Genomic DNA, 12873 nt, shown 5'->3' with positions numbered 1-12873 from the left:
CATATTCCTCATAAACACTTTTATGAGTGAGTGTTTACAGCAAAGTTCCTTTGGCAGCCATGTTACTACCGCCCCCGGGAAACTATTTTCTATGTACTGTAAGTAATAGGTGAACAGGTGCCTGTTTAAATGGGGAAAGACCAAAATCTCCTAAAGTGTTTGTCAATTTATTAGTGTTTAAATTAATAAAAATATTTTGTTTTATATAATTTTTTTTTTTTTTTTTACACAAAAATTGTTAAATCATTTTTATATAGTATATTAGTATTTATTAGTATAGTATTTATGTAGTTTTAAAAGTTACATCGTTTTTTATATAATTTTTTTTATAGAAATTATTAAAACAACAAGCAAAAAAAAAAATGCTAAAAATCATGATTAATTAATTACGTTAAATAAAATATATTTTTGAAAACAACTATTTAATAAAATATATCTAAAATAGGTTTCAATCAAAAAAAATTGTTACATAAATTGTTACATGTTGATAAAAATAATGATAAAAAAGCACATCTAATTTAAAACTACAAATGATTTAGGAATGGGATTGGGACATGATTAAGGCTACATTGCAGCCAGCAACTCCCATATGAGCAAAGCATCTGTCTAAAGGTCACATATTACAAATAACCCAATAATGTAATAAGAATGTTTATGTAATATTGTTACACAAAGACAAAGGAAAGGATCTGCACGGACTCATTTTTGATTCATATCTGTTTTCAGTTTGAGACTGTATGTGAAAATGAGCAGTTTAGGAGCAGGCATCTTACTGTGCGTGAGGTGAGAGGAGCTGACGGACTCGTCAGTGACACCATTTCTTGGATGGCCAGTCTCAGCTTCAACCGATGCAGTGGGTTACTGATGCCGATCTCTCGCTGAATCTCCGTGTCCGACAGAGCCGACATGATGGCGCCGCTCTTCACATTGGCACGACACGCTGCCACGTACCAAGCTGGCATGCCCACCCACAGCTGGAGGATGTCAGAGAGAAGACCGTCAAGATGCATCTTCGTTATCTCCGTCATCATAAGAGCGAGTAAGTAATTATCCTAATTATTGTCATCCGAATCCCCCCCCGTGATTTGTGTGATTATAATCATGGAGATCATGAGTGCTGTGCTCATTACTGCACGGTGGGAGGGATATGGTGGATGATGTCTTTGTACCTCGAGCCAGGAGACCACAGTGGGGCCGTCCCACTGAGCAAAAGGAAGCCCTTTCCTCCTGGCATCCTCCAGTAGCTCATGCCTAATAGAAGACAAAGAAAGGTCAGAGCTGAGAGGAAATACAACCCCAGAGACATCACATCAACATAGAGTGTAGTAGTTAAAACATATGGGGTTTTCACAGTCCAGTGTTCTGCACAACCTCTTGAGAGAAGGTTGGCTGATATCAACCAATATTAACTTGAGGGTGAGTAAATGAACAACTTGAGGGTGAGTAAATGATAACAAAATGTTCATTTTTGGGTGAACCATCCCTTTAATTTCTCATACAGTACATGGCCTCTCTCCAAATCAATTGATGGAAATCCATCATGGCAACCGAGAATTTTTTTTCAGGATTCTTCGATGAATAGAACGTTCAAACAAACAGCATTTATTTGAAATAGAAATCTTTCTTACAATTATAAATTACTTTATTGTAACTTTTGATCACTTTAATGCACCCTCACTGACATCTACAGTAGAATTGTTTTAATGGATCTATATTTAATCATTTAAATAATTGTAATAACAATATATTATATATATTTAATATATTAAATATATATAATAATTATGAGTATTTTTTATTATTATTGTATAATTATTTTATAAAATTAGTAGTTATACATTATTTTATTTATAAACTATTATAAAAAAGTAATGAACATAACAAACAAGGTTTAATGATAGCATATGAGGAGTACATCTGTTTTCAATGTTTTATGAATTTTGAGTACATTGTATTGAAGTTCAATTTCAAGAACTGCAAAGGCTATTCTCTTGACATTATTTTTTTTATTAGACTGCGAAGGGTATTACATTTCCCCCCCCTCATCTTACTCCCAAGCAAGAAGTACATTTCGTTCTTTGCACAGTGCCAAAGAATGGACACACACACACACACACACACACACACACACACACACACACACACACACACACACACACACACACACACACACACACACACACACACACACACACACACACACACACACACAGTGTTAATTAGGAAACCCAGCTTTCTCTGTCACACTAATGGTCAGGGGACAGAGATAAGATGTGGAGATGAGGACAGACTCGACAGAATGGTAAAGTACACATAAATGAGGCCCTCTTATTAGCCTACTATTAAGCGTTATTTGTAACTTGTTTATCTGCAGGAAATGGCACTTTGCCATTGAATTGATTGGTCATTTGCTTTAATTGAGCCGTATAATTAGGTAATAAGGATTAGGTCAGATTATTGAATGTCTCAGGGTGATTTGGTGTGCGTCAGTGTGAAGGAGCTGTATGAGTGAAAATCACAGAGAAGGGAAGACCTACTTTTTCTTCATCCTGCGGTCTCGCTCTGCCTGTGTGCCCAGTTTGCTCAAGGTCATGGTATCTCCAATACCCATCTCGAACTCTGTGACACAGCATATTAAAATACAGTTAGTTAAAGAGTATACAATCTTCATTTACTTAATTATCTAAAATCTAATACAAATGAGATTTTCTGCGTGTAATGTGTGCGTGTGCTTGTTTCATGGTACCTGGAATGACAGGTGGCGTCACCTGGCCGTCCCTGCTCAGAGGCTGATCAAACCGCGCTTTCTCCTTCTTGCCAAAAAGACGGCCGATGGAGGACTTTATGCCCTTCTTTTTGTTGCCCCTAAGCAGAGATAAAAAGAGAAAGTGAGGAAAAAAATGACATTGTGTGACTTTTAGCATCGTAATGGGTGCTCACACTGACAGATTTGTGGTGACAAAGCAACCGGAAGTCATAATTTCTGGTGGCATAAGCAACTTTGGCAAAAAGCAAATGGACTTAATTTTTTGCAAATGAGAAGTAAAGCAATGTGGGAATTGCAAATGGGTTTGCAGACAGTGATCTGTCAGCTTATACAACTGAATCCTGCAGTTGAATAAGAACCGCAACAATCACGAGGCTTGGAGACCTTAATCACTGTCAGTAAATGTTTCCATTCATCTATTTTTATGCACGTTTTGGGATATCGCATTTAAAAAAACGATGGATAGAAATGCCAACATGCACATAAACTGTAAAAATTCTCATTAAAAACATATGCGCTCAATTTGTGATGGAGTTTTTTTATCTGATAAGAATACATGCGCATAAACTACGAGGGAAACACATTTACTTAATAAATCTCTTAATGCGCAACAAAAAAGAACCTCACATGACTTTGCTTGAACAGATCATGGGAGATGGCATAACTGGACTAACCAGCAGACCAATTTCTTTGCACAGCATCTCAATCTCGCATGTTGGTTTGGTCATTTTGAAATGCCTGGCCCAAAAGTCTGTCATCAAAATTATTTGGTATAATTAGTTTCCAGAACTGGCTTCCAGCTCCCAACACAAGATAACATGACAGCGTTTATTGTGTTTTGCCTGCGCGGTCTGGGCCGCAAGTAATTTATTCTGTAGAAAGCGCTACAGTGGTTTCCCCAGTTGCACCAACTTCCATATTTATTACAGATATTTTGCACCATTTTCTAAGGAAGTGATCAATTTTTTTCTCTTGAACACATTGGATGGAAACGGTGTTTAATTCTCAAATTTGGATGGAAATTAGTACGAATGCATCACTTACAGTGTCTTACAGTACACAAACAAACATTTTTAAAAAAAGGTGCGGAGAAAATGCAAAAAAAAAAAAAGTCCTGTGTGAACATCACCTTATATTCTATATCATACACAATCATTTCTGTTTGTAATCTTTTTTATCTGCCAGCACCGCTGAAAAATGCTTTGTTATTCCAGCACTCTCATTTGGATCTATTGAAGCCAATTCAATCATAATGAAATCACTCCTCCCCTGACATCACCATACATTTGTGTGAAGCATTACATTCTGATAGAGTCTGGCTGCTTGCCGTTTAACTCCCTAACAAAGATATGGAAGTAGAAAGGACAGAGGGAGACTGAAAAAGAGCACATCAGGTTTGATTTCTTGCTTTGATTCAAATCAATGTATATTAGTCTGAAGATGCAGGTCTTATTTAAATTAAATTAGCCAGACTACAGAAGTGTGATTTTTATTCGACAATGCCCATGGTCATCATTAAAAACATCACACACAGCTAAAACCTCACAGAGCTCAAATAGAAGAAGATTCTCTAGAGAGAACATCTGGAGGAACATCATTAAAAACTCAGCATCACTGATGGCTAAATATGGTGCTGCCCACCAGGAAATCGTTTTGTTCTTTGTATAAGCTTAAGATTGGAAAGTATGTAGAGACATTGGAGCTCATTTATCAATCTAACGTAAACGTGTGCAAAATCATCTTACGACAGGGTTCGAGTGTGATTTATGAAACATTTATATGCTGCCAATCCCAACGTACGAATAATCGGACGTTGATATATATATATATATATATATATACACACACACACACGTTTATTACTTTAGCAAAAAATATTTCAACTGAACTTGACAGTGATCATACATTTTCAAGGCGTGTAGATGATAATACAATGTTCCATTTGAAGCAAATTATCTGCACAAGGTATAACTTTATTAAAGAGCTGACATTTAGACATGTAACTGTGTTTTAGACACAAGTTATGATTAAAGTTTTTTGGTTCAAAAATCTGTGTTTGCGGGGAGAGGGGGTGCATTACACACCTGGAGGTGTATAACAGGACAAATGTGACTTGAACAAAGGCAAACTGACAGTAATTAACTACTTTATAGACCCATAGTCTCAAGAGCAGTTGAGTGTGTGTGGGAGAGTCTGTGCCTGTCCTCAAGTGTGCCTGCTGGGTAAATTATGTCTCATCTAGTTCAATCAGAGAGGGATCTATTAGCACCTGAGACGTGATCGTCAGTGGATTTGTGTGTGCGTTTACCCTCGGCCATCCTCAAGGCTTCCTGTTAGCTGAGCGAAGTTCATTTGGTCTAGTCTGAGACTTCGGGGGGAGGGAGGGGGCGACGTCTCGCACTTGATGGTGGCTTTGTCCTCTCGTGCCTCTACAGGGGACTGGGACAAGCAAACACACACAAACAAACAGACAATATCGTCACAATATACAGTACCCTAACATTAGCAAAAAGCTAATGACACCAAATCTTTCCCACTCCTCTGAACAGAAACTCATTTATATTGTACATAGTCACCTGCACATAAACACACACAGAGTCATATTCATTTCCTTCACATTCTTTATCCACAGAAGCTACACACGCACTGAATTAGAACAAGCAAGCTGGTGTTCAATCATTTAGAGATGAAGACACACTTACAGCCACTCTCCTGCGGTGTTTCCTTAAATCACTAGGCTGAAAGTGTTAGCAGGAAGAAAGAGACAGAGGGAAAATACAGGGTGACAGATGATTAAGTGTTGTCAGTGTTAGAAAAGGGAGATTTAACAGGGTTAGCACAAAATGAAAGCATTGCAATGTGAAGCAAGGATCACCAGGGTCATGATGCCCAACTCGTGGGCCGCTGAACCGGATGTCAGTTTTGGTGTGGATCGGCCGCTGACGGGAGGCGATGAACTGGCCAGAGAGAGGGCTGTGACGGAGGTGGGGATGGAGGAGCGCGGGCGCAGGGTCACATTGAGGCCGTCCATACTGCCGCTGTTCACTCGACTCTCAATCTCATCAGCCCGGAGCTCTGCTGATTCCCTCTCCACTTGGATCATTCTAGAACAGAAGAAGAGAGAGAAAGAGAGAGCACTCAGCACATGGACAGCAAGAACTCAAACTTCCTACATAAAACACACACATCCCTAGACAGCACATATTCTCTGCAGAATACACTTCAAATCAAAGGCAAACTCAAGTGTGTCTGAAGAGCAGTAAGCACATCTGCCTTCTTTTCCCAAGCTTTTGTTGGTCATTTTTTTATCTAGGAGAACATGCGCAATTTCTTTTTTCTGTGCCACCAGCCCATAACCAAATGGAAGTGCAGAAACAATTTAGACTATATTATTAACAAATAAATAAATATATATTATATTTATTTAATCATTTAAATACTATATATAATTGTTTTGTTTGTTTAGGGTTAGTTTAATAATTAATTTTGCATAATTTACTGCATTTACTATAGTAAGTACTTGTAAAGTACATATAAAGTGATACAATATCCAATGCCGACTACCCATTTTTTTATATTTCAGGTTATAAATAAATTTCTAAACATAAATTATGTAAATAATGCATTATCATCCAATTTCATGTATTATGTTACATCTTAAAATGAATTATAAGTGCATGATGTGGAAAAATAAATGGCTGTATTTTATTAAATACTATAGCGGTGGCTAGAATTCATTGTTAAACCATAATGCACTACTAATAGCCTTATTGGGCATTATGTATTCAGCTTTCATAGAAAATGTCATCAGGACTCCGCTTACTATTGATATCCATTAGTTTTCATGCGGTGGAAGAGGAACATGTCTGTTGAACCCTCATGAGTTTAACCCACAGCTCAGGTCATGAGTCATCCCTATCTGCACATTTCAGGTGATAGCGCTGCTATTGTATGTCATTTATATTCATCCACAACTCAGAATCAATTTGTGTGATGGGCAGATTCAGCTTACAGACTGTTCAGCTTATTGCCATATATGACAGATGTTTAACCGCCAGTGCTTTGTGCTGCTGAAAGGAATCCAGACAGCTCGGTATCAGGACAAGCTTCAGAGGACTGTTTGGATTTGACTGAAGTTTTCGGCCTGCCAGACCGTTTCTGTTACAGTTCTCGTTATATCTGCCGTCTGTCAGAGCACAGAGAAGCAGACGAGCTCCTTTACTCAAGTCATTCTGAAATCGAAAAAGGTCAGTGAGTTTGAGAAGGAAGTTGACTCGGGCTTTAACTGGCCACCAGTCTGAATCCTGTGTTCAACAGAGCATGTATTTAAAGCGGAAGCTTGGATCAATAAGACAAATGAACATGACATTTGAAGGCTCTAAGCTGATATACTCGAGGCAGATGATCAGGTCTCATGCAAGTCATCCAATTTGTGACATATAAAGTATTCATATACAAAAGCAAGTATTGTTAAGTGTAATCCTTAACTGTAAAGAGTTGTTATGAAAAGCTGTTCAAACTGATGAGAAATACATCAGCGAGATGAGGACTTTTCTACTCTTTTAAGGGGGCGTTTAAGCACCTTTAATTTACACTTTTCTAGCATGCAATTTCTGCAATGACTGAAATAGCCAGATTTAGCTACTGTACCTTTAAGACTAATGCAAATGCCTTCTGTTGATTGGCTAACATTTTTACAAGTTAAATGAGTAACAACGCCCCCATCATAGCAATCAACACTGAATAGGTTCTGATATATAAATATGGGTGGTCACATGAAAATGTGTTGATAGTTCTGACATCATAACTATGACACACTCTGAATGAGCCTTTTTTGCTGCCAAGTTAGTGGTTAGTCAGTTCAACAGTTAACAGTAAAGTGGCGCTAATTCATGCAAAACTCACTGCCAAAATGCAAAGGTGTTGTGACTGGTTGTCAGGCTGCTGGTAAGGTGTAATGAACTATTCCAGTGCATTGCTAGGTGGTTGATAAGGTGTTCTGAGTGGTTCTAGGTGGCACTGCCCTGCCCACTGCCCATGCCCTGACACTGCTCAGAACACCGTATGCAAGGTGGTTGCATACTGAACCCCAGTTTTCCATGTTATGTCTTCCTTTAAAAGTCTATATTTCCAACCTGATTTCCTCATTGATGGCATCCAGCTGTTCTTGAAGCATGAGGGCAAGCGTCTGGGCGTCTGAGTGCCCGCTGGGGGACAGCATATCGGCTGAGCTGAATATAGTCTCGCGGTCTTCATCGTCCAAGTCAGACAGCTCAGTGTCGCTTCCCATCAGGTGAGTCCGGCTGGCCCGCAAGCTGGAAGGTTGAGAACGATCCCAATCCTGCTCCACCATTGGCAGGATCTGGGAACAAAGACATGGATCAGTGCACAAACCAATAATTTTGAGGATTTTTTCAAATCAGGCTTCCAGATTTTAGTTTCAATAAGATCTGATGTGCTATAAACATGTTTTGTTGTGGATTTGAGAACTCAACTTACAATGAACACATCCAACGGGGCAAAAGAAAAGAACAGAGAGAAAGAAAGAGATATGACTGAAACAATAAACATTGTTTGTGTCTATTACTTTAGAATAAGGATGGTCAGTGACTTGCACCAGTTATACCATTGCTCATACTTATTACATGCTAGTACAGAGAAGAGAGCAGAAGGAGAAGTTTTGGTTAAGACAGTGACAGATGGAGATGTGAGATGTGTGACATTGACACCTTCATTGGTTCATCCCTGAGTGCCACCCGTCGACCTTTCTGAGCCCGTCGTATGACCCCTGTGGAGGAGTAATGATCCCCCTGACCTTCCACCACTGAGAACCGCAGGTCTGTGGCACTGCCAACATGAGACCTAATACAGCAGATAGAGAGACAGAAAAAGAGGCTCAGATACTTTACTTGGCATGTTTCCATACAAAATAAAGCAAATAAAATAAGAGCTCATATTTTAGAATACTTATCTAGATGTCTAGTATAATTAATCTAGATGTCACCTAGGATGTGTTCCGTCTCCATATGCCCCGCTCCTGCGCTTCAGGTGATCCAGTTCGGCCCGTAACTTCTCAATCTCCCCAATGAGCCTCTCCTACACAGCCAGAAAACACTTGATTAGTCCAGCAATCTCAAATTAATTTAATTCATTTTAAAATTACTAGGAAATTAGATTTTATGTGCTCGGAAATAAATTAAATGAATTTCAAAATACCTAGTACAAATACATTACTGTTCAAAAGTTTGGGATCAGTAATAAGGATGCATTAAATTTATCAAAAGTGACCGTAAAGATATGTATAATGTTACAAAAAAAATTATTGTAAAAAAAATGCTGTTCTTTTGGGCTTTCTATTAATCAAATAATCCTGCAAAATATGAACACAAAACATATTAAGCAGCACAACTGTTTTTAGCATTAATAATATTTATCAATATATAATGTTGATTGAGCACCAAAAACAGAATGTTACAATGAGTTCTGAAGGATTTGCTTTATTTTTTATTTTTCCTTTATTTTTCCAGGAAGGTTCCATTGAGATTAAAATAAATCTCTTCTTCCAGGGAGTCCTGGCCAAGATGGCCATACTAAACTTTCACATAAACATATAACACACAAAACAAATTATAAACAGTCAAAGCAAAAAACATAAATCATAAATCAACAAATTAATTAAAACAGCAACATGGTTCATTCATTTTACACTGCAATAAATGATAATGTGACACTAAAGCCTGGAGTAATGATGCTGAAAATTCAGCTTTGCCATCACAGGAATAAATTACATTTTCAAATATATTCAAATAGAAAACAACTAATAAATAAACAAATAAATACAGCCTTGGTGAGCATAAGTCTTCTTTCAAAAACATTAAACGTTTAAATGGTAGTGTATGTATATATTTTTTAATTTTTAAGTAAATATCTGTACCTTTAAAAACATTAAAAAATGAAATAGTGACAGTTCACAGTATATAGAAGCAAAGACTTCTTTATACATTGATATAAATATCTTAATTAAAAGTCTTGATGTTAATAAGACACTTTATGCTACTCAGTTATTTCTTGCAATTGCAACATCTCTGACTGTTGCTTTGCAGATCTGTGTGATATTAATGAGCAGTGGTACCTTATTGTGATGGAACTCCTCCAGTTGTTTTTGGGAATTCTCCAGATCATGGATGAGTGAATTCTTTATGGGAGAAACAGAAAAAAACGACAGAATAAGCTTAAAGCAGCAGGCTGTGCGTGCAATAACCTGCACATTCTCTCTCTCTACATGTGGTGCTTCAGCCTGTCCCTTCACATTTGGCCATTCAGTCTGTTCTGTCCTCTCGGCTTACAGCTCAAAAGAGAAACAAACTGGGTTCTATTAATTCAAGCTGCATAGGGAACCTTTTCATCTGTTTTTCACAAGCTATTCCTTGTGCCATTTGTGACCCTGGACCACAAAAAGTCACATGGGTCAACTTTTTGAAATTGAAATGTATACATTATCTGAAAGCTGAATAAATAAGCTTTCCATTGATATATGGTTTGTTAGAATATGACAATATTTGAAAATCTGGAATTGAAAAAAAAAATCGAAACATTGAGAAAACCACCTTTAAAATTGTCCATTTATGTTTGCGATTGTTCTGCACTCACTCACAAAAATAAATGTTTTATATATTTACGGTAGGAAATTTACTAAATATTTTTATGGAACATGATCTTTACTTCATATCCTAATGATTTTAGGCCTAAACGAAAAAAATCGATAATTTTGACCCAAACAATGTATTGTTGGCTATTGCCAAAAATATACCTGTGCGACTTGTGTCTGGTTTTGTGATCCAGGGTCACATCTCAATGTGGCCTTGCACTCTCTAGGGTGTAGGCAGAGTATAAATGGACATTCTGCTACACTAATTTCTTTTTAAACAATTATTTTAAATAATTTATTATTTTCAATCATATCTAATGCATTTGGGTCCGTTTTGACTAGGAAGAGGTACATAAATATTAAAAAAAATATTTTTTTAGTATGAAACTTTGGGTATGTGTTAAGACTGTTAAAATACGCATCATTTATTAGTATATTTTTTCAGATAAAAAAACCAAGGCTTATTTATAAGCTTATGTTCCATCTGGTCCAAAAAGACCCATGAATGTGCATACAGTTTTTTTTATGCATTGCAAGGGTTAAATAATAATTTAAATTTTTTTAAATAACATTTATTTTTAAGTAAATTTATTAAGAAAAGAAAAAGCAACAATAAAAAACTATTTGCCAAAAGTAATAGAAATTTGATTTCTGAAGATAGCTCTTACTATCATTTTTTAAAGCAATTTTTCTTTCTTTTTTTGTTTTTAGTTCTAAGGATGAAAATGTAATGCCTGTTTGTGACTGTGTGCCACTTGAATGCATTAAGCATCAGATGATAATAGTGTTTAAGGTAATAAGTAATAAGTGTGTACAGTATATGTGCAGGTAGGCATGGTAAAATCCTAACCTTGTCCTCCAGCGCAGCCATGCGCTCCTTCAGGTGCAGCTGAAGACGTTCATTGGACTCGGTGAGGAGACGGTCCACAGTGTCAGACAGACGTTTGTTATGCTCCTCATTCATCTTCTCCCTCTGTCGAGCCTGAGAAAGGAGTGAGGGAGTGAATAAAGAAGAGAAAGAAAAAAGGGAAGTATGAAACAACATAATTTATTTTAACAGTAAAACTAGATGTTTAGAAGAAAATGTGACGGGATGGCTATAGAAAATTGTGCACAGTATATGCACAGTATAACCAATAGAGGGCAGTATTACACCCTAAAGCTCTGTGAACATATTCTAGGAGTTTTACGTCAGATTTTTTAGTCTGGTTCATGATATTAAAACGCAGCTGACTCTGACGGTTCACATTTTGATTCAGAAAGTAATACTTACTTCTCACATATTTCTAAAGGTGTGTATTCTGTGATCATCCCTCTTGAAAATGAATAATGACAGTCCTTGTAGTTGAATGCAGGGGTGATGATGACTTTTAAACACAGTTGTGGTGGGATATGGGCACTCAGTTGCCTGGCAACAAAATCTTAATTTTCTTTTGGTGGCAAACAGCCTTTAAAATGTAGTCAACACAGAGCTTCGTGACTGTCAGGGGAAGAATTCAAACTAAAGCTCAGTCTGAGGTGCATGTATCAAGGTTTAATTAAGGCTGACTCTCGTTGACTGCTTTAAGTCATTACAACCATCAGCTCAAACTCAGGAAAAAATTAACCATGCATGAATTATTCAAAATCCAAATATAGCAGCCAATTACAGCTCTGCTCTCACTGGGGGTGGGGAAATTCATCTGCAAGATGAGCTAAAAAATGGCCCATATTCACAGAGCAGCGGCATATGCGTGTGTGAGTGTGTTTGTACAGGAGTGCTAGCTTATCGATCTTTGTATGCCTCAGTTTGTGTGTGAGAAACACAAGATCGGGCAAAGCAGCACAGGCTAATCTGAGTCCCTACTGTGAGGTCAAACACACCGCCTGAAGGCCTGGTCAAGACCGATTGTGCAACAGGTAACATCTTGACATCTTCATAAACACACACTTTACTATCTAATTAGGACCATATACTTAAAAATGTATACATTATTATAATATTATATTTCTGTAAAGCTGCTTTGAAACGATATATATTGTGAAAAGCTCTATACAAATAAATGTGAATTGAATTGAATACATTCAAAATTACTGCATACTAACCTTGACCCAAACTACAAGAAGGTTTTTTTGTTTTTGTTTTTACAAACAATATGGGTAAACAAACATTTCCATTGACTTGTTTAATACTGAGCTAATATCCCTTATTCCAATCCTTTAATCTATCCATAAACACAACTCATACACATATTTTTGCTATTTTACATTTTAGTAAATCTATTAACCCTTTTCCTTAATGGGAACCATTTGAAATAGGAATTTCGAATTTTGAGGAGACATTGTGGCCACACATTCACACAAAAAAACACTGGTGCCTCTTTATAGTGTTCATTCTTATGTGCACTTAAACAAATCAAAACCACACATAATGAACCAAAGCCACTCACACCTCACACATTTTCTCCCTCCCATCATC

The 12873-nt window shown here is 37.1% G+C and overlaps 1 protein-coding gene across 13 annotated transcripts in view; it reads right to left on the bottom strand.

Moving 5' to 3' along the window:
- The window catches only part of ppfia4 (PTPRF interacting protein alpha 4), a 94248-nt gene that overhangs the window by 8672 nt on the left and 72703 nt on the right, over positions 1–12873 (bottom strand). For 8 of the 13 annotated variants that reach the window (XM_079597395.1, XM_079597398.1, XM_079597394.1 and 5 more), the window contains 12 exons: positions 11266–11397; positions 9900–9962; positions 8772–8863; positions 8497–8629; positions 7903–8129; positions 5643–5871; positions 5470–5505; positions 5076–5206; positions 2747–2865; positions 2538–2619; positions 1170–1251; positions 774–974 (listed from right to left, as the gene is read on the bottom strand). In XM_079597395.1, coding sequence (XP_079453521.1) covers positions 774–974; positions 1170–1251; positions 2538–2619; positions 2747–2865; positions 5076–5206; positions 5470–5505; positions 5643–5871; positions 7903–8129; positions 8497–8629; positions 8772–8863; positions 9900–9962; positions 11266–11397 — 1527 coding nt within the window. The remainder of the gene's footprint in view (positions 1–773; positions 975–1169; positions 1252–2537; positions 2620–2746; positions 2866–5075; positions 5207–5469; positions 5506–5642; positions 5872–7902; positions 8130–8496; positions 8630–8771; positions 8864–9899; positions 9963–11265; positions 11398–12873) is intronic. The other 5 variants (XM_079597400.1, XM_079597402.1, XM_079597399.1 and 2 more) reach the window with 2 other exon arrangements.

This window comes from Phoxinus phoxinus (assembly GCF_949152265.1).
Source record: "Phoxinus phoxinus genome assembly, chromosome: 22".
NCBI lineage: Eukaryota > Metazoa > Chordata > Actinopteri > Cypriniformes > Leuciscidae > Phoxinus > Phoxinus phoxinus.
The sequence above is the reverse complement of the archived record's forward strand: the minus strand, read 5'-3'. Positions and strand labels throughout refer to the sequence as shown.